Source organism: Oryzias latipes, chromosome 18 (genome assembly GCF_002234675.1).
Source record: "Oryzias latipes chromosome 18, ASM223467v1".
Classification (NCBI taxonomy): domain Eukaryota; kingdom Metazoa; phylum Chordata; class Actinopteri; order Beloniformes; family Adrianichthyidae; genus Oryzias; species Oryzias latipes.
In genome coordinates, this window is record NC_019876.2 from 26,039,364 (window position 1) to 26,060,594 (window position 21,231).

The 21,231-nt window shown below is 39.5% G+C and overlaps 1 protein-coding gene across 1 annotated transcript; it reads right to left on the reverse strand.

The window, feature by feature from the left end:
* Nucleotides 1–368: 368 nt before the first annotated feature.
* Nucleotides 369–18,978, reverse strand: LOC101161366 (solute carrier family 12 member 3). Its single transcript, XM_004084987.4, has 28 exons — nucleotides 18,946–18,978; nucleotides 16,658–16,827; nucleotides 15,138–15,297; nucleotides 14,857–14,973; nucleotides 14,352–14,427; nucleotides 14,091–14,186; nucleotides 13,863–14,002; nucleotides 13,274–13,384; nucleotides 13,060–13,171; nucleotides 9,537–9,667; nucleotides 9,369–9,453; nucleotides 9,128–9,285; nucleotides 7,099–7,206; nucleotides 6,870–6,993; nucleotides 6,656–6,757; nucleotides 5,908–6,063; nucleotides 4,536–4,635; nucleotides 3,994–4,105; nucleotides 3,331–3,465; nucleotides 2,951–3,057; nucleotides 2,705–2,787; nucleotides 2,535–2,612; nucleotides 2,226–2,330; nucleotides 1,993–2,104; nucleotides 1,538–1,624; nucleotides 1,180–1,315; nucleotides 1,013–1,080; nucleotides 369–886 (listed from the first exon to the last, which is right to left on the reverse strand). The coding sequence occupies exons 2-28, from the start codon at nucleotides 16,807–16,809 to the stop codon at nucleotides 748–750; spliced, it is 3,090 nt and encodes a 1,029-aa protein (XP_004085035.1). The 5' UTR covers nucleotides 16,810–16,827; nucleotides 18,946–18,978; the 3' UTR covers nucleotides 369–747.
* Between the last annotated feature and the right edge of the window lie 2,253 nt (nucleotides 18,979–21,231).

Genomic DNA, 21,231 nt, shown 5'->3' on the forward strand with positions numbered 1-21,231 from the left:
TTCCAGACAAAGTTCTATTAGAGGAGATTTTCATTTTCTTATTTCTGAGAAAAAAAAGGCTTTTTTCTCAGGAACTAAGGCTGCACGATATGAGGAAAACTGGCTATAAGCAATCTTAGTGATTAATATTGTGATGACGACCTAACTTGCGATATATGAACAAATAGCAAAACAACCAAAAACAGAATTTCCATTTCACTGCAACAGTTTAAAAGTTAAACTCCAAATGACCCTCATCAACATAGGAGAACATCTAGCATAAAAGGGCGCCATCTGATTGGTCAAATGCATGAAAGGATTTATTTAAGTCATTAAATACTTCAAGGTGTCATAAGATTGTTTTAGCACATTTAAGGTAAGCATTTATTGCAATTTTCGGCAACTTTTGCGATATACGTATTGCACAGCTTGATATTGTGATAACGATAAATTTGCGATATATTGTGAAAGGCCTATCAGGAAGCATGTTGGGCTTATGTGATTGCCGGGCATCTCAGCTTTTGATCAAAGAGTCGGAGCGCCTATAGTCCTTCTAAGGTGGAAATGTCCAAGTGGCTTGGACATTTTCATGATTCAGAAAAAGTTCTTAACTTTTTAACCAAAAGAAGGTGGTAAAACTTTGAAAATGTGACCTAACTGTTCAAAACCTTTAGTTCTGGTCATACAGTTCTTGAGTCTCTGGTTGTTCTTGGGACGTCAGTTTTATTCTGGTCACGTTTTCCTTCAGAATGGAGTTCTCCTCTGGGTTTACTGGCAGTATAAAGTCATGACGTTCTTCTGGTTTCCTCGTATAAGCACGGCGGGGCAGTGAAGGCCGTAGGTCAGAGTGTCCAGCCAGGCCATGTACAGAGCGCTGGGGCAGTCTCTGTTCGGCACAGGAAGGCTCCTGAAAACACATTTCCATCAACAACAAGGACTCTCTGTTGACATGTAAACCAAGCTTTGACTCCTTAACTTGTTACTTGTCTGAGTTTGTGAACGTCATTTTGTTTTTAGTAAACGTTAAACTTACACGAGCACCAGAGCAGTGTGTTGTGAGTTCTTGCGGATAATTTCGTTCAGCCTGATCATCCTCTCTGACTGCGGAAGGAGAGCAGTGAAGGAAGTAACTCAAAAAAGAAAGAACACGCATGAGATTAACGTCATTAATGCGCTAACTTTGGACACAGACAAACTGACCTTTTGCCTGAACACTTCAAACTCTTTGTCAGATATTTTCCACGGGGCGCTTTGTCTCAGATCCTGCACTGAAACGCCTTCCTGCTGTTCATCAAACAGCCTGAAGGGGGCAACGCTGTCCACAAACCGGGTCAAGCTGGAGAACAAAAGCACCAGAGAGAAAGAAGACAATTTCCTGTAAACTGGAGAAAAAGCATCAACTGCTGTTTTATTTGAACTCATTTGAATGCATTTCTAAATGTTTAAACACTCTAGGACTAATAAATGTTCAGTTTTTGTGGCTTCTGGTGAAAAATGTTCTTTGGAAAATGGATTTTGTGTGTTTGTGCTCAGTGTTTGTGCTCAGTGTGAACAACACCATTTAGCTTGAGGACGCTTCTCACTGTCCGTCATGATGATGATTTCCTTAACATTCAGACGGAAACGATTCAACAGAAGGGTCATCCTGAGAAAAACATCACAGATCATGTCAGGTCCACTTCACAGCTAATGGACAAAGTACACGGAACGCAGTACTGGAAATGATGGTTCGATAGAACATACCTCAATAACAAAGATCTTTTTATTTTTAAATCCTAAAGTAGTACAAAATGAACGGTCTTAGATTCACATTTAAGGGAACTTTGTTATCTGTCTCCTGAAAATTCTATTATCTGTGTTCTGATGCAGAAATTTATGTTACATGTTCAGTCACAATTGTGGGAAAAAACACTTTTCTTTTGGTTTTCCTGTGCAAGGCACCAAGACAAATGAAACTCAGGCACCTTCCCCAAATTTTTTTCTCATTCAGTGACTGAGAACAGGAGAGCTTACTCCTTGCGCTGCTCCTCCTCGTTTTGTTCGTCTCCCACAAGGAAGACTCTGACCTTGCAGCGGCGCCAGTGTTTCCTCCTGGTCAGCAGGTAGGGCACCAATAAAGTCAGACCTTAAAATGAGAAGAAACATCTTTAAAGTGAAATCAAACTTGAATGGCCGTTTGTTTCTGTGTGGGGAAAGTGTGAAAGCATGACAGCTCTTAACTCGGGCTGGATCCCTGTCAGACTAACCTCCATCATCAGCTATCCAGTAGACATCAATGGTCTTTTTGCCCTGATCGTTCTGGAACACAGTGTTGATCTGATCGCTTTTGCCTTCATCAGACATGTCAGCATCTGCAAGAAGACAACAATCCTGACACTGTTGGGTCCAACCGAGCTTTTACAAATTCTCACTCTTCAGAGTTCAACCCATCATTTATCAGTAATGTTTCCAACCTCTGAAATCTTGTTATTCCTTTAAATCCATCCCAAATCCACAGATATAACCTGAGTCAGTTTGATGTGTAACCTGGATAAATGGGAGGAGTCAGCTCTCACCTGTGTCTTCTTGATTACTCTGCGGGTCTTGGTCTTCCACGGGTTCTTCGGGTTCGTCAGCTTCAAAGCCATCGTTCACTGAAGGATTGACATCATCAGATTCTGTTTTCTTTGTTTTTAGATCAAAGTGTCCTGTGTTCTGAACAAATGTAATCAGTTCTGAGCATCACCTTGATAATCCAAGTCGGCAGTGACGTCCAGGCCGTCCATCATCCTCAAGATGCACAAACAGTAATTGAAGTCAAAGGTGTCACTGGAGAACAGGAAGAGAAAAACAAAGTCAGATTCTAGTTGTTCAGTCTGGAATAATGAATTGTCAATTGTTTTAAAGTCAGATATTTTAAGGTCAAAGTAGCCTCATGATCATTGTCAGTTTCTGCTTTCAAATGATTCATTTCTAGCTTTGACAGACTCACTAAATGGAGTTAATGTAGTCATCAATGCTCTCTGGAGTGCTGTTCCTCCAGTTTGCCTTAAAGCCCAGAATCAGAGTGTCGGGTTTTAACTTGCCAAGTCCAGAAGCCTTTAACACACAAAAAAAGATGACAAAGAAACTTCCAGAACTCCTGGATTAATGTAAAGCCTGATCATAAAACCCTGAAACAAACGGCATAACATCATTACTGTGTTCTCTTTATTGTCAGTCTTTAACATTATTACAGGGTCAGTCTAAACATAAACCTTCATTTTCAGTTCTTCAGTTTACATGTGAAAAACAACAAGAAATGGTTGATGATGATGATGATGATGTCAGTAAAAAAAGTGTGGAACTACTGCAAACACTTTCTGTGTGTACCTGTAACAGATAGTGAGCTCCAGTTCTCAGGTTGTCGCCGGTGAACGGAGTATAGAAGGCTCGAACCTTCCTCTTGTTCAGCCACTTCACCATCACGTCTGTGGTGTTGTCTGGTCGAGTTTTTCTGTCCTTCTCCTGATGGAATCAGAAAAATCGTTTTTATTGAGGAACCAAAATTGCTTCCAAAGACAAACTATAGAAGCATAAAACCTCTCAGGGTTTTTGACATCAGAAAACACCCTTTGGCTCAGTCTGAAGATGCAGGAATGTTGATAAGTTTATTGTCTTCATTTGGTTTTCTTTTCTCTAAGCACATCAGTGTCAGGAGGGAAGCATAGACTGGAATGGACCAAAACTCCTCACTGCTACTCATTTAATTATGAGACATTTGTTTCACCATTACATGACTAAATACACTCTGTGGACAGTTTTATTTTATTTTTTATTTTAGTCTTTAAACATTTTTTTGTCTGTATTCAAAGCTCGATCACCTACTCCTCAGAACCAGGATTCTCTGGACCGCTTTAGAGTTTAGTACAGCTTTTACATTTGTCAAAAGAAAACCAGCTCTGGTGTGGATCAACCCTTTCACAGCGAATAAACACTAAACAATTATTTAAAAAAGTGCAAGGACAACAGCAAAAACAGGAAAAGCAAACAAACCATGATGATGTCTCCACAGATCATGAGGCTGATGTTTTTCGTGAAACAACCAACAAAGTCAACCAGAGCAGGTCGCTGGTTTGGCGGTCCAGTCAAGACCAGACACTGAGGCCTAAGAAGAAAAATTAACTTAAAAGTAAACATTGTAAACGATAGATAGATAGATAGATAGATAGATAGATAGATAGATAGATAGATAGATAGATAGATAGATAGATAGATAGATAGATAGATAGATAGATAGATAGATAGATAGATAGATAGATAGATAGATAGATAGATAGATAGATAGATAGATAGATAGATAGATAGATAGATAGATAGATAGATAGATAGATAGATAGATAGATAGATAGATAGATAGATAGATAGATAGATAGATAGATAGATAGATAGATAGATAGATAGATAGATAGATAGATAGATAGATAGATAGATAGATAGATAGATAGATAGATAGATAGATAGATAGATAGATAGATAGATAGATAGATAGATTCTATGATGAGCTTTTACTTGAAGTCATTTGTGCAGAGACTCACCTATAGTTCTTCACATGATCCTCCACAGTAGTCAGAGAGACAGAGTACGACAATGCCAAGTTGTATGTTCCTGCTTGAACTGATGAACCCCAGTTTAACTCTGGGAGACAAATATAAAAATTAAATGACACACAAATTAATGGACACTCTTAGTTATAAATATTATAACGGCAATTGTAATATTTTTTGTACATGATCAAAATGAAATATTTCATTAGTGAAATTTTTTATCGTCCAAGGTGTTATGTAGATATTTATAAATTCAGCCATTCCTATCTCAATCTCAAACCTGGAAAATCTCTGATTATGTAAGAAGAGACATGACTGAGGCGCTTTGATGGTCACTGCTGATAGCAGCTCACAGTGGATCAGGGTGCTTCACCTTCATGCACTGTATCATGTATTTAATGTTTCATATGCATAAATGTTTGTGGTTGGATGGTCTTGCAGAATCCATCCATTCATTCATTCATTTTCCCTCAGAACCCGCTGAACCCTTTTCAGGGTCACGTAAAACTGCAATGACAAACCCCAGATACTGTAGACCAGACAACATGCCACCTGACGTTGAGTTGGTCAGGTGTCGTCCTTTCTGCAGATGCTTTTGCTAGCACAGGTCCGATCATTCTGATGGTTCTCAAATCACAGGCAGTCATCACACCTAACTGACAACAGAGCTCCACATTTTATTCCGATTGTGACTCACATTGTCAGAAAGATGGGCTCTCGAGAGCATCTCTACTGAGATCTGAGGTTCAAACACAGATGTCCTCGCCTACACCTTTACCAGAGATCACATATTTATCTTGATGGTCACTGCATGTACCCCCCTTAGATGGAGACCTTTACCCAAGAGAAAATCCGTCTAAAAACAGAACCTGCTTTGTTTTTGAAACAAAGCAGTGGACCATATTCTGTCCTGCCCGGATGAGATTGATAAACGCACAAGGGCAGGTGAGTAATCAGCTGCTCTTTTGAAATTATCCAGAACCTTTTAGCTAATCTGACGGTTTATGCATAGTTGCCACTACTTCCAGAAGCAGATGCCCTAACCAAATCAAAGCCGGCCTGTCTCCTAGTTTGGTCACACAACAGTTCAACAAGGACAAGCTTTGTTAAAACGCTTTCTTTTGAAAGATCATGAACCGATAACTTGTTGACGTTCTGAGACAGATTGAAACACTGTTAATTTTCTGAGCTGTCTTCACTTTTCACTGTTTCTCAATCTTTGGCTTCCTCTCCCTACTCCATCAGAGCCATGATGATAATCAATGACATTATACTTCCCAGCTACAATTTCTTTGACTTGATACCTTTTGTTTTTTTAATATTTTACTTTGGGGGCTTCACAGAAACTCCACTTTTGACTCACTTGGTTTCGTGTAATTGACATATCCATACAGGAAGATGATGACGCTTAAGGTAACCAGAGCGGCCCACCATGTGAACAAAAACATCAGAACCACAGAGAGCACAGCTACGAACAGAGACGCCCACTTGTTGTAGTAGCGAAATGTTGGCCTCCACCCTGCAGGATTCAGAACACACTGGATTAAACTTTTGGGGTAAGGTGAAGAGGTTTGAAGAAAAGCCAAAGACAGAGTGTAAAAAATAAACTCCAGGATGAATCTACTTTAAATCATCAAATGGTAAATGGCGTATACTTATATAGCACTTTTCTACCTTCTTCGAAGGCCCAAAGCGCTTCACAGTCACAGTCCCATTCACCCTGTCACACACACATTCACACACTGGTGGCGGCTCCACTGCTGAACACTGGCGCCAACCTTCCACCAGAGGCAAGGTGGGGCTCAGTGTCTTGCCCAAGGACACTTCAACACACATGGGCGGGCGAGGCGGGAACTGAACCCGCAATCTTACCTTTGGAGGTCAACCGCCCTACGTTCAAAAGCCGCCTCCGTAAACCCCATGCTGAGTACATTTTTAAAAAGTGACTACTTCACATAATGAGTGATCAAAAGAAGAATATTGAAATATTGAAGGGGAGGCAAACGATGAATTATTGACAGTAAGAAGTGAAAAATGTGGCTGTACAAAGATACAACATTCATTTGGCAAAAGGAATCATGGCGAAAAATGAATGTGGATTAAAAACGTACCAGGTGCGTTCATCAAGGAGGCGTGAAAGCAGCTGAAGTTTATCAGAGCATAGGAGCACAGGAAGAAGTTTGAGATCAAGGCTGCAATGTTGTTCAGCTCAGCTGTTGAGGTAAACAGGATTAGAAAAACAATCGTCTTTGAAAAAAAGGAATCCCAAAGCTCTAAAAGAATGGCAAAAACTAAACCGTCTAAAAAAAATGACCATAGACGCACCAATGATGATGAAGCCCACAGCAATCAGGTAGCAGAGCACATAGGCCCGAAGTGGCTCATGGTTTTTCCCATAACCCTTTGCAAAAAATATGATGAACGGATAGATCTGGTCCTTGCACAGACACTGAAAGAAAGAGAGAAAGAAAGTGTTTCTGAAATATGCTTGGAAACTTTACTGTTTGAGTTCATACCAGATTATGTTTGGGAGGCTGTTGCTCAGCTTACTTACCTGAAACACTTTGGGAGCAGAGACGAGAAATCCAAGAGCAGAAGACAAGGTGGCAGCAAAAATTCCAGCAAAGATGATGTAGTAGTAAGCAGAAAGCTGTCCCATAATCTGGTTGGAGATATATTTTTATTAGGAATAGGTTGGTGAGGTTTGCTATCGGCTTTCTATCATTAGAAACAGACCTGAACATTTATTTTAACGTTGACTGAGCTTTTACTGGCAAATTCAGACTTCAGCTTCGCTTATGACATTAAAATACAGCTAAGAAAAACATATTTACAAAGGAAAGTGTTTTTTTTCCTGAAAAAATTCAACATTTATATATATATTTTTACTGTTTCAGTAGATTACAAGAATCAACTTTTGCTGTTTTCTCCGCGAGCTCAGATCTTTTACAGTGAACTTTTCAGTGATAAATGAACTCCTGATCAGCCCAAGTCCATAAAACAACAACTCTGATTTCTTAAGAAGTTTGTAGATAACGATGTAGCAAGATGCAGGAGTAGGCAGACTAGGAGGATTGAAGGCAGACTTTAAGAAATGGTTTATTTACAGTTTTCTTTATTCTGTATCCTGTCATAAACGATACAGTTGCTGCGGTTCCATGCGCAAAATATCTTTGATCGGATCAAAAATCTGATTAGAATTGAACCGTGTACATGGACCCAGAAAAACTTTTCCGATTATAACAAACGTTTCTATACGCCACACTTTCGGTTGGAATAAATTTGGACATGCGCAGAACTCTCTAAAATACCGGAAACAGCCATAGAGGAAGAACCAGTGAGTTCCATTGTAGACAAACAAAGCTGCAGCATTGAGCGGGACGATGTTCTAAATGTGATTTTATTATTGTTATGATTATTATTCATTGCTTGTTTTCTCATAATTTTTTAGTCTGTGCTTTTTTTTCTAGGTGGAACCGAGCCGGAAGAACGGTTAGAATTAGACCAATATGTGCCAACAACAACATTTAGCCGTGGATGTCGTTAAAATCCATGCGCACAATGACGCAATGTGCATCTTGACTGAAAGTAAATATGTAGAACTAGCATTAGTCTTTACTTTTTTCTGGACACGCCTGGAAACATGAATTCACAGGATTTTTTTACACGGTTTCTCAGGCCTGCGCAGCACCTCTCCATTCAAAAGCCGCCTCCGTTAGCTCACAAACTGTCCCAGAGCCGCTCCACTGCTCGGACACACGGTTGTCCTGTGTCCAGCAACCCACTCACGTAGAGCAGCCAGATGGACTGCGGTCAAAAGCCTCCTCTGGAGCTTACACCCTAGCAAATACCCTCCCCTGCCCACAAACACAAAGCTGCTTTAGTCCAGCTGCTTTACTCAGAGATATCCTAGCTCGCGTGGAGCAGGCGACCATTCCTGTTCGCGCTCCAAAGCCTTCTCTGGAACGAAACACCGTCTATGCACAACGCAAAGCCAAAGCAGTCATGACCCACGATTGGAATGGACTGTTTACATCAGATCAACAATCGGCATAACCCACTTATCTCTGGAAAGAAATTTTGGCATGCGACATATTTAATCTAATCAGGTGTTCATACTGATTACTTTTGTCGATGTAACCACAGCTATTGTTCAGATTATGTGATTATTATTGTGAACATTCTGGTTAGAATAAGATTCAAATAAAAATGTAAAAGAATCAGCTGTACTTAAAGCCTTTTTCGGGAAGGAAGAAGTTTTAGTTAACAGCCTGCTGAACCAAATGGTAGAGTACATTCTGAAACACATTTTACTGAATCCAAAGACAATATATCGTACTCCCCCTGGCAATAAGCAGCAGAAAAAACATGTTTCTAATTGATTTGTCTTGGTTGGGTAGTCAAAGAGTTTAAAATGTCCTGAAATTGTTTTGCTCCTTCAATGTCAAATGGAAAAAGTAAAATAAGTAAAACACAGCCGGACTCAGAGGTAAAATTCATCATCATTGATCTGAATGTTTGAGTGACTCCGAACAACATGGCCGCAGCAACAGCTCATGTAACGTACACATCATGAATCCCACCTGCACATTGTTGGACAGTCCGTATTTACAGGTCTGGGATTGGATGCAGTTGGTGAAGTTCCAGCCGTGTTGGCACGCCGGTCCCACGCAGAAGTCAGAGCGGTTGCCAGTGATGATGTCGCTCACGTTTCCAGAGGCGTCTCGCACCACACATGCACCTGGAGGATGGGAAAGATTTCTGTATCTCCCTCATCAAACTTCTGGGGACAAAAATGAAAAGCCTGTTGTAGAAGGAACTTACCGGCAGTTATAGAGATGACCAGGTAGCTAAGTGTCGTCCCAAAAATAGCCCAGAGCGTTCCTTTAGGGATGGCGCTGGCTGGGTCCTGCAGGGCGAGACGAAACAGAGATCTGAGGAACACGAAAAAGTAAAAAAAAATCATTTTCCTTCCTAATCCTCTCTTCATACTCTAAGATCTCCACAGATGTTAACTCCAGCCAAGATTCCAGTGGCGCCTGGGAAGAAAACAGCAAACATCCGGAAGAAGTTTCCTTGAGGCCCTCTCCAGCTTGGCACCAGGTTTTCTACAAAGATATCGGCTGTAAACAAAACCAGAAAGATTCAGCAATCAGTTCAGTTTGGCTTTTGGGTCTTTGTTGTGTTTTTCATCTCCTCCTGAATCACGATTTGAATAAAGAATACTTAGAAATTAAATATTTTCTGATATATATTTTATTTTCTTATATATATCTGCCATCATCAGAAAAACGCCACAAGAACATGTTAAAAACACCATTTATAGTATTATTATTTTTTTCTAATAAGGTTTTTTATTTTTGTTTTACAAAAAAACAAAACATATGGCTTCTGTGTGTTCTGGTGGTGACTTGATGTTCATCAGAATCAGTATCAGAAATACTTTATTGATCCCACATGTGGGAAATTTGTTCGTTGCCATAACAACTGACAGGGGAAAAAAGACTAAGAATAATATAAATAAAAAACAAGAACAAGGAAAATGTGGTATAATTTAAAGAGCTATTTACAAAACAGTGCAGGTAAAGAGATGTGCAAAAGAAATGTGCAAATTCAAATATTCAGCTTTAAGTGTCTTTTAAACTGCAGGATGTTTTTAAAATACAGATTTTACATTGGTGTCTGGATAAGTGTTGGATGAATGATAATTTTCTCCAACTAAATGAAGCTAAAACTGAGGTTGCTCCTGACACTTGCCTCCCCCAGATAGTCCAGTGGCTTAGCCCTCTTGCTTCCTCTATCAAGCCGTCTGTCAGGAACCTTGGGGTGACTCTAAACCCGGTTTTATCCCTTGACTCACATGTCAGGTCACTTGTACGTTCTTGTCTTTATCATTTAAAAAACAATGCAAAGCTGAGTCCAATTGTGTAACACTCTGAGATGGAGATGCTGATTCACGCTTTTATTCATCTCGTCTTGATTATTGCAACTCCATCTTCACATGCTTGAGCAAAAAATCTTTAGAACGGCTTCAGGTTGTCCAGAATGCTGCTGCAAGGCTTTTAACTAATTCATCCAAGTTTTCACACGTCACCCCGCTGTTAATCCAGCTGCACTGGCTCCCCATCCGTTACCGAGTGCATTTTAAAATCCTGGTTTTAACATACACAGCACTCAATAGCCAAGCACCGGTCTACATAAAAGACCTTTTGCAGCCGTACACTCCCAGCAGGTCCCTGAGGTCATGCAACCAGGGCTTGCTGGTTGTTAAGAGAACTCGATTAAAACTAAAGGTGACAGAGCCTTTGCAGCAGTGGGCCCATCCCTTTGGAACTCCCTTCCTCTCAGCCTCAGATCTGCTGACTCAGTGTTTTCTTTTAAAAAGCCGCTTAAATCTTTTGATAATAGCATTTTCTTAATTTTCTCTGTATTCTTTGTTTTACTGTGTTTTATTGTGTTTTCCTTGTTTTACTGTGTAGCACTTTGTGATTTTTATCTGGAAAGGTGCTATACAAATAAAGTTTATTATTATTATTATTATTATTATTGATATCGACTAAAAGATGAGTGGGTTCAGTTTTAACTCCAGTCCAGATTAATCGGTTTCAAAAGTGGCCCAAGTCCAAAAGGTTTGTTTTTCCAGGAAATTATTTTAATTGCATAGCTTAAAGGGAGGCTACACCAAATGATTAATACTTTACCCAGATTTAGAACCAGTTCATAGCTTGCAAATGCTATAATATGAAGCACCTCACTTTTATCATTTCAGAGGACTAGCAAACTAAAGTCTCTGGACTTGGGCCCTTCTTGAATTAAACATGGGATCTTCCATATTGGATAACTAGTGCTGCCATCTATGGGATAAAGCAAAACCCATGCAAGAGAGGCCCAAGTCCAGGAATGTTGCACTTAATGCATTTTAGATGTCAAGCTAGAGCCCTGCGCAGGACTATTTTCTTCATCCCGCCCGCGCCCGCTGAATTTCTGACCAATCCCGCCGCTCCCGCAACGTATGCGTTACACTCCCGCCCGCACCGGCGAAACTCAGAGAATTTAGTCCCGCACAGTAATAGAGATGCATTGATTTTGTATCGTCTCCCGTCCCGCAGGAAAAAAACACGTATTTGTATTGATATATTATTAAAAAGAGATTCATGTCCGTCCTCCAGCCTCATCTTTTCATGCATTCCTCTTTTGTGTAATCTGCAACTTAATTATTAAATATATTTTTACAAATCCTGTTCGGTTAAAAGTGTGTGTGTCCGCGCGCAGACAGACGGCCTGAAGCGCTGAACCAGCTGGTAAAGACGCAGGTCAAAGTCATTTGAATTTATGGAGGGAAAAAAACATTGTAATGGTTCAACAGAGCGGAAAATCTATGAATTAATTTTTCCTGACAGAAAAATACTTTTTTTTTTTTAGCTTCAGCCTTTTCCAGTTTTGCTGATTCGCAGATCTGAACACCATGCGTGTCTCACGATGAACCTCGTTTGAGGTTCTTTTCTGCTTCATCAATTGACATCATGCCTCTGCCAGGAAACCTGCTCCATCCGTATCCTGCGCAGTGTTGCCGGATAGATTGACAGCTCTTTCATCCGTGTGCTGCGCTATCATGTCAACCTACAATGACCGTATTTTGCGCTATCTCTGTAGAATACACTGGGAGCGCGGGGAAAAACAACTCTCAGCTACAGAGGATGTGAACAGGTGAACAGGTAGAGAGGAAAAGCAGGTAAAGAGGCGGGGGAGGGGCTTTGGCTTCAAACTCTGTCAGAGATGGAAACATAACACGGGCGTCAGATTCAGACGCAGCTTTCCCTGCGGGAGTTGAAGCAGAGACTTTCTCTGGGATCATTTTATAATCTCAAACATGGAAACATGATTACCATGCAGAAACTCTTCAAAATAATAAACCTGATCTCTCCACATTCTTTGTGTCTACCATGCATTGATGCACACATTGCTCCATGCAGCGATCAGACCATAACTTCAGCTGGTAGCTCCGCCCACACGCAAACGTGGTATCAGGCTTTAAATAACACAATTTCTAAGAGGCGGGGTGGGGCGTTGCACACCCCCAACAACAGGTTAGATGACAGTGGCCATTGGGCGTCTCTACCTGGTGCTTTCACTGAGCTTCAGTAGCTTCAGTACATAAGAATCCAACAGCCGCTCAGCCTAACGTAGTCTGCTAATATATATTCATGAGATATTCATGGCAGCACTGATCCCGCGGGGTTTTTTTTTGCCGCCCGCAGCACAATTCAAACCGCCCAATCCCGCGAGATTTGGGTTGGGTCCCGCGGGACCCAATCCCAATGCAGCCCTCTATGTCAAGCATAGTCAATACATTACAACAGACTTGGGACGTTTTTGCACATAATCAGAAAGCTTTTCCCTTGAAGACCACAGAATATATAATATCTCTAGTTTGAAAAATTGTGGACTTGGGCCCCTTTTGAACTATCCGATTCAAATGAGAGCTCTAAGATGGTGTTGAGATGAAGAGCTTTACCTTTGTAACCAAAGAGTCCCCTCGCTTGTTTTTCAATGCCTTGAGGAAGGATTGTGCCCACTAAGTAATTTGTAAAGGCAACCATCATAACCAGGAAGAAAAAAATCTGAGTCTGTGGGAGAAAGAAATGAAGGCAAACAAATGAGAAAAATGTTATTACATAATTCTTAAAAGAAAAATATCCACCAGTTGTGTTATGTTTTGATGCCTTTACCTTGGACTCCCACTTCATTCCAGACACAGCGATCAACATGAGGACGGTCACAGTGACCACGCCGACGATGCGCACGTCATTGATGTCATCGACAATGGTAACACCTAATTCCTGGCACACAAAGATGCAAAACCTCCCTTTTAACAGACATTGTCAAAATGCACAAAAACGTGGTGTGTGCCCCCTTGTGGATGAAATGTTTAAATACATAAAAATAAAATTTTGAAATTTTTTAAAACACTGTATGGTGTCTGAACCGCTTTTTTGTCCTGAATAAAATAAAAGATTTTTAGTTTAAACCACAGTAAAATTAATTAAACTAGACTCTTTTTCCCATTTTTTTAACCAGGAATCCAGCATCTCTTCTGTTCACAGAACAAGTGAAAGATTTCAACCTAAACCCTTAAAATGTCTTGTTATATTTACACTGTTTATATTTTGTAGTTATTCTGATTAGAAAATCAGTAAAACTTTTCAATCTAGTGAGATATTAAAAACCTGGCAAGTTGTCATGTTCGACACCAAAGCTGATTTTCCTGAAAACAAAGCACAGACATGATATGTTGCTCTTTCAGTAAGAAATGCGTACCCTCATCATATTGCGAACCACTTCTGCATAGCCAACAGTGTTGAGAGCAACAGAGAGGGTGTTGGCGAAGGCGTACATGATCCCAATCGGTCCTCCGATCTCCGGACCCAAAGTTCGGGAGATCAAAAAATATGTCCCACCTTTAATGATGACACATTTTTATTTTATATCTGAAGGCTTTATTTAGATTATTTTTTTATTTTGACTTCATTTTAATTCGAGGCTGACCTGCAACGACCCTGCCGTTGGTGGCGATGGCAGAGATGGAGAGCGCCGTCAGTGAGGTCACCAACACAGAAATGAGGATGATCACGTACGTCAGCACTGGAAGCACAACATGAATCCAGCAGTCAATCCAGAGTCTCTGGATCCAAACACAAAACTGCTTCTGCTCTCAAATGCTTGGGCAGGTGGACGCATTTACCTGTGAACCTCACCGCTGCAGAGGCGGAAACAAAGCGAGTAAAGGTTGAATGGAGAAAGACTTACCAATACCCGCCTGGGAGGTGATCCACGTCAGGCGGAGGAACAGGATGACCCCCCAAATATTCACCATGACTCGCATCTGAGAATTGAAAGAGAATCACTGTGAAAATGAGCTAAAGCCTGTTTATCTACAGCTTTCAAGCTGTCAGCAGAGCAGTTCCCCCTGGTCGATCCAGTAGTACAAACATTTGGAAGGATGCTGAGTACATTGGTAAGCTAATACACCAACTAAATCACAACTAAACAGAGCCCCGTTGACTTTATTATTGCGATCAAAGACAGCCTAAATGAAACCGTCACAGCTACTGGATGTGCTTTTAATTTGAAATGAATAAAATGAAGAGGAAGTGATGCTTCAGAAATGTTTGCAAGTTTCATTATCTATAAGTTGTGATCGCAGCTCCATAACATTTTTTGATTTACAACAAGAGATTAGGTACAATCGTCCAATAAGGGTGTCATCAGTGATGGTGAAAACTGAACGAGGTCAATGGAGGTCAAAGCTCACCGCCACTCCAATGATCCAGCCAAAGCGAATGGGAGTTTTCCCCTTGGGGGTTGGAGGCTGTTCACCTTCAATCTGTGGCTCTGAAGTATTATCTCCACCCACTCCGACCTCCACCTCCTGACAGCAAAACAAAATCAAAGGTCACAAACAGATCAGAACATCTGTAGTTCTGTAACTCATTCCAAGGTATCTTTTTTAAAAGTGAATTTAGTCTGTCTAGAATTTTGAAGTAAACATCCTTCAAACTGAAGTAGCTTTTTTTTTGTTTTTGCATGATTCACCTCAATGGTCTTCCTCAGCACCTCCAGGGAGGGTCTGCTCCTCGCTTGCTGGTGTTTTATGGTCCTGGCATAATATTCCAGCTGAGGAACCAGGTCGATGTTGCTGTAGAGCGAGGTGCGTCGATGCTCCACCCCCGAGCCCTGCCGCTCTGGAGAGCCGCTGCAGACAACAAGACCTCTCCAAATCACAAACTAAAGTTTACATAATTTGTTTAAAAGTATTTTTTTTTGAAAATATAGTTAAAAAGTGAAGACTGTACAAATAAAATTTCAATATATGGTGTCCAATACATAAAACTACCACTCGTTCAGCTGGCATGTGTGCTGGTCGCTCTAGAGGCGACCGCCATGACCTAAGAGTTAAGAAAATGTTAAAGACGTTATTTAATTGGGCAATCTGTTTTTGTTCCTCTGAGATGCCAAAGATTGTGGTGAAGAAGTTCCTTCAGAATTGTTTCAGGAGCTACTCTCTTATATTCCCATACTACAAACTATGTGATGCTTGCAAAGATTCAAAATCTGTTTTTTTAGAAATACTAGATATTTTACCAGAATTTAGAGTTTTATCTTTGCACCAAACCTTTTCAAGCTTTTCTCAAAATCCTCAGTCCAGACTATTTTGTCTCATTTAGGGCCAGAATCTAGAATTAAGGAAATAATAATGAAAATGAATCAAAATTATTTTTCTCTTTACTATAGACAATAGAAAAACTTGATTTAAGTTTAAAAAAAAACTTAAAGTTTTAAAGTTTTATTGGTTATCATTGTTTTGGAAAGAAAAGTTTAGATTTATGTTATGTTATGTAAGAATAAGGGCTAGTTTAAATTTTAAGATCATATATTCTCATTTAGTTCTAAAAGGAGTCATTTCCACGTATTACACTAGTTTTTATCACTGTAATCAAAATAAATTACAATTAGATACGTAAAAACTCAAAAAATACAAGCTATTTGCTTAGAACTATAATAAAATACGTATCATCGGGCTTTACCAAATTCAGTTTGAAGTCATTTTCTGCAACAGTTAGCTTTTGTAGCTCATGTATCTCTTGCTGAATGCTTGTTTGGAACTGTGTTTTTTGATTTTGATAACCTTCTCGTGTTTGACAGTTTCCTGTCCCTTTGTCTCCCTCTCCTGGCCACTGCTGCTGTTTTCCAGTTTTATTCTAACACGTGGTCAGGATGATTGCAGGACAGTCTGACAAACCTGCAACTCATTAACCCTGCAGTTCAGTAAGACCACGGCTCTTACATCACCGCCCTGCCAGTCTGTCGGCACGTCTCACGGGGTACTGAGCCCACCTCTGAGCTTTGCCGAACTCTGGCCTGTACTTAGGTTTCAGTACTGCTTTTTTTTTCTGCTCTACAGTCAGAGGTTACAACCTGAAACAGCCACTTTTTGTAAATTGCGGTAAAGTTCAGATATCTCCATTTCCATCACAATGTGCATAAATCCTTCCTTACTTTTCAGGAAATAAATGCAAGTCATTTAAAAAAAGGTGAAACGTTTGCAGACAAACCTGGAATCCCCAATGATAGTTGCAGGGACCTGGAGGTTTGGGTTTCTGCCATCAAAGTTGTGAGGAGAATATCTGGGAGGTTCTTCATCTTGCGTGGAGGAGACGTTGACGGTTGGAGAATGCGAGTTGCGTTTGGGTATGACCTGCCCCATCTGAGCGTCTCGTTGACCCTTTGAAAACACAAAAACATCGTCGAAGTCTTTAGACTCTGTGCAAGTTCCTTTTCATTTGGCCAACTTTTTGTTTCATTCTAATTGGCAGATACAGAAGCTTCTTCTTTTTCATTTGACTGGTCTTTGTGGGGAGGAACAGCAGCTGCAGGCTACTCCGAACTCCTCTAGGGGGACTGAGCTGCTACCTTTCCTCCCAGCCACCATTAGGAGGAAACTATTGTCAGCCAGAGAACGTCCAAATTTTCATTTTTATGGACTACACAGAGTAAATCTGTAGAGTTTGTCTTCCAACTGCACTTTACTCAGCAGAAAATATGTAATTAGTGATCCTTGTTCAACCACATCCCACTTCATATACATTTAAATTGCTCTGTGGTATATTTTTCACTTCAGCTTTTTGTATATTAGTTTGGCAGGTTTTACATGACTGAAGCTTTAAGTTAAATGGGAAAAACATAAAACCTTTAGAGGGAGAAATATTGCAGGGTAAAGGATTACTTCTAAATAACATACATAAGTAAACTATAAGGTGTTTCTGGTTGGAATCAGCATACACAATACTGACTATGAGAGAGCTAAATGTTGATTTAACGTTAAGTTAACTCTAAAATTGGTTTATAAAATAGAGAAATAGCATGAAGAAAAGTTTGGTGTTCTTCTGTATTTACCAGACGCTTAAGGTAAGAGTCAATGTATCCTGCAGTGTAAAAAAAAAAAAAAAAAAGAATTAAACCTCAGAGTGGTTACTCTAACCAGACTGAGGTCTTTATATCTTCTTAACCCTTGTGCTATCTTGGATGACCCCCCCCCCCCCCCTTCCATTGACGTGTTCTCCCTACCATGACAAAGGTGCATAAAGGTGGAAAGATTTCATGTAATCCATGGACACCAGTGAAGATCACAAATCATTGAAGAAAACAGGTTCAGCGCACTGTCTAGTGGGTCTAGATGACCCAACTCCCAATGTTAATGTGACTAGAATAGCACAAGGGTTAAGCTACTCCATAAATTCCTGTAAGTTGAAAGGAATGCCCTGCTGCACCGCATTAAGCACACACTGCAAAGAAAATATGAATTTAGACTAAAACAATTCCAAAAAGAAGAAAGCAAGCAAAAAAGAAATGAAAATATAGTTTTCAAAAAGATAGGTCTTTCAATGTTTTAGCACTAATACAAAGCATTTTTATCTGAAAGGGCCAAAAACAACAAGTGAAGTTAGAATAAAAGCTGGAAAGATACCAACACGATTGTGTTACAAAAAGCAAAGCAAACAGATGTTGAGATGTGTGCTTTAGGTAGAGGGAAAAACTGAAACTGAAAGCCTTCATCAGAGATGTCATTTAAATTTGGAAGAAGAGTGAGGTCTCATTATTTACAGACGGATGAAATTCCAGGACTTGGTTCACAAAAAACATGAACTAGAGAAACTAGTCATGACAAACAGGAGCAGCTGAGTCTCTCACAGGAAATAAACTGATTCGTCAAGACAGGAAAGAAGCACAAAAAAGGGTTAAATTTAAATTCGTCAAAAGTTAAAAAGTTCACACAAAACATTTAGAAGAAAACCCAAATTAACGTCCAGAAAAAACTATTGCTTCACTTTCTTAAATGTAGATTTTTCCTGTTCCACGATCCTTTTCCTCATTTGACCATCTGAGGAGAATAGGTGTTCTTTAAGAAAGAAAAACTCTGGTCTGCTTCCTTTTAAATGTATTTGTTTTAATGGCCATTAAAATTTCCCCCATTCAACTGTTTAAAGATACCATTGAAATGGAGCGGCGTTAGCCAGCAATCTTGTTTTCAGCAGCTCAAAAAGAATCAAAAAAATAAACTTCAGGAAATTACGAAATATCCAAAATATTCCAACAAAAGTGGAAAATCAGAATTTTTTTCCCCTGATTGCTCCAAAGTTTGGATGGAACATCTACGAGATTCCAGGAGGAGCCCGACATTTTAAAGTCAGAATTACACTTTTGAAACAATTTTAAACATTGTACATGCCAAGTTACTCATGGAATCATACTAAAATAAAATTTTGACCATAAACACCAATAAAAGGCTTTTCTTTTGTCCCATCTGAAAACAATTGTTTAAAAATAAAACAAACTGAAATACCTTCAGGTCACTGTGACGGTGCTGCAGATGAATAAATGGATTTCATTATCGGGAATCATCATCTTTGTCATTTATACCCTAGGCGATGAAGGTGTCACCTTTGTCCCTCCTCCTGGCATCATCATAAATCTGTGCTCACTGTATCTGAGCCCTCACCTCTCTAAGTGGTGCATGACTGATTTTTGGAAAGGTGGATCTGAGCGTTCTGTTTGCTCTTCCTCATAACAGGGCAGGTGTACACGGCAGGCACGGAGTAAACAGAAGAAAAGGCTCAAGTGTTTACCATCCAGACTGTTCTGTAATGCTCAGATAAACATGTTTGTCCTTAAAACCCAAAACAAAACACAGTTTTCCTCAAACTTGAAGGTTGCTCTCAGTTGGATCATCAGCTATGCTCAAGGATTGTAACTACGTCATAGAGCAGAGCTTATTATGAAAGATGCTGTCCAGATTATTTGATTTCATTGAAAGGACCAGGAACCTTTAACATGTCAGTAGGATGAATCTTTAAGATGAAGGTGTGTTTTTATTGTGATACATGATAAAGTAGGAACTAGTGTTATGCAGACGACTCTGTCTTTGTAGAATTGTTGACAACACAGAAGACCGCAGTGTTTCCCCCAACACTACCAAACAGGAAAAAGCTCCATGTTGTTCTCACGCCGCTCCAGCTCTGACTAAAATATCTTTTCACAGAAATCAAACATAGTTGATGAATTTCTCTTCTGAAAAGAAAAAAAAAACACAATCATAATATTGGATTTTACATTTCATAGGTAATTTGGGATTTTCATTAGATCTTCAGGATTTTGTCAAACCCAGAATCATCTTTTTTTTAATATTTGTTTCGACAATGGAAACGTTCTTCTGTGAAGTTTTTGTGACTCGCTGCAAACTTCTTTTTATAGAAAATAAGGCAGCTCTGACGAATCTCACGTAGAAAAAGGGACAAAGCACACAATGAAGCCAAAGGAAACATGACAGATTATAAGTAAATATTTGGGAATTAAGTAAGTAAAACTCCTACATTTAGCTTTTAAGATGTTTCAACAAAGAAAATGAATATGAATTTAATTTATGTTGCAATACATTGCCCTTCTCAAGAATCTCGCTGAATTTGCTTAACTCTTTTGTAAATGTAACTTTATCTTCATAAAAGTATATCTTTTTTTCTCTCAAAACTCTCCCCCTCTAAAATGACAACTTTTTAAACCATAGATTCACGGTGTTACTTTTGTAAAATGTTTACATTTTCTCATAATTTTACGTCTTTATTCTTGTTAAATTGAAACACTTTTTTCATAATTTTATGGCGCTTTTCTAATAATTTTACAAAGTGTATTTATTTTTAGGATGGTCCTGATGCTCCATCATACAAATGAGGCGTGGAAGCTTGGCTGATATTGGAAGTGAGTATTTGAAAGCAACAGTTCGGTTTAATGCAGAGAAAGAAAAGCACAGATGCCACATTTGCTTTGAGGAGGCTTCAGGAGAAGAACATACAGTAGATGGTCTGAAGGCGCTCCATTGAGTCTTTGTAGATCAAGATAAAGTCTATATAAGGTAATCTATAGAATACAGGGGAGCTGTGGTTTAAATGAGGAAGTCTGGACTGACAGAGAAGTATATTGGAGTTGTTCAGGACATTTATTAGAGCTGGACGACAGCTTAATGACCTCAGTTTTACAGTGGATGACTTTCCTGACCCAACCCTACATATATTTGTACAGGTGTGGAGAAACACAGGAGAGCACCTCTTTGTGGTTGCATCAACTCAAAATAAGATATCGCCCCAGGAAGACTAACCAAGCCCAACCCTGATTAGATCCTGAGATCAGACAAGACCAGATTGTGTCCACAAATGGTTTATGTACACTGAAATTTATAATGTCTTCAAGCTCCGACATTCACCGCAGAAGCACAGCACCCACCTGACAAATCTGCCAGCAGGTGGATATCAAAATATTTTGATGGAAATAAAACCAACAAGAACAAAACTTTTGCTGGAAGATGCCGTTGACTTGTGTAGGAAAATAAAAAATATTTGGGCAGCAAGAAAATAAAACCAGAGATGTGAAGGATCTTTATTTACACGTGATTTCAAAAATGTTCATTCAGTAAAGTGCGTTTGTCACAAAATCTTTTTGAAAAACGTAACAGTTTTAAATCAATTGTGAATTTTAAGAAAACACTGTTCTTGATTAAACTGGATTAGATGACTTTATTTATCCCAGGAAAAACATGTCGATACAAGGGTGGGGTCATCTAAGATAGCACAAGGGTTAA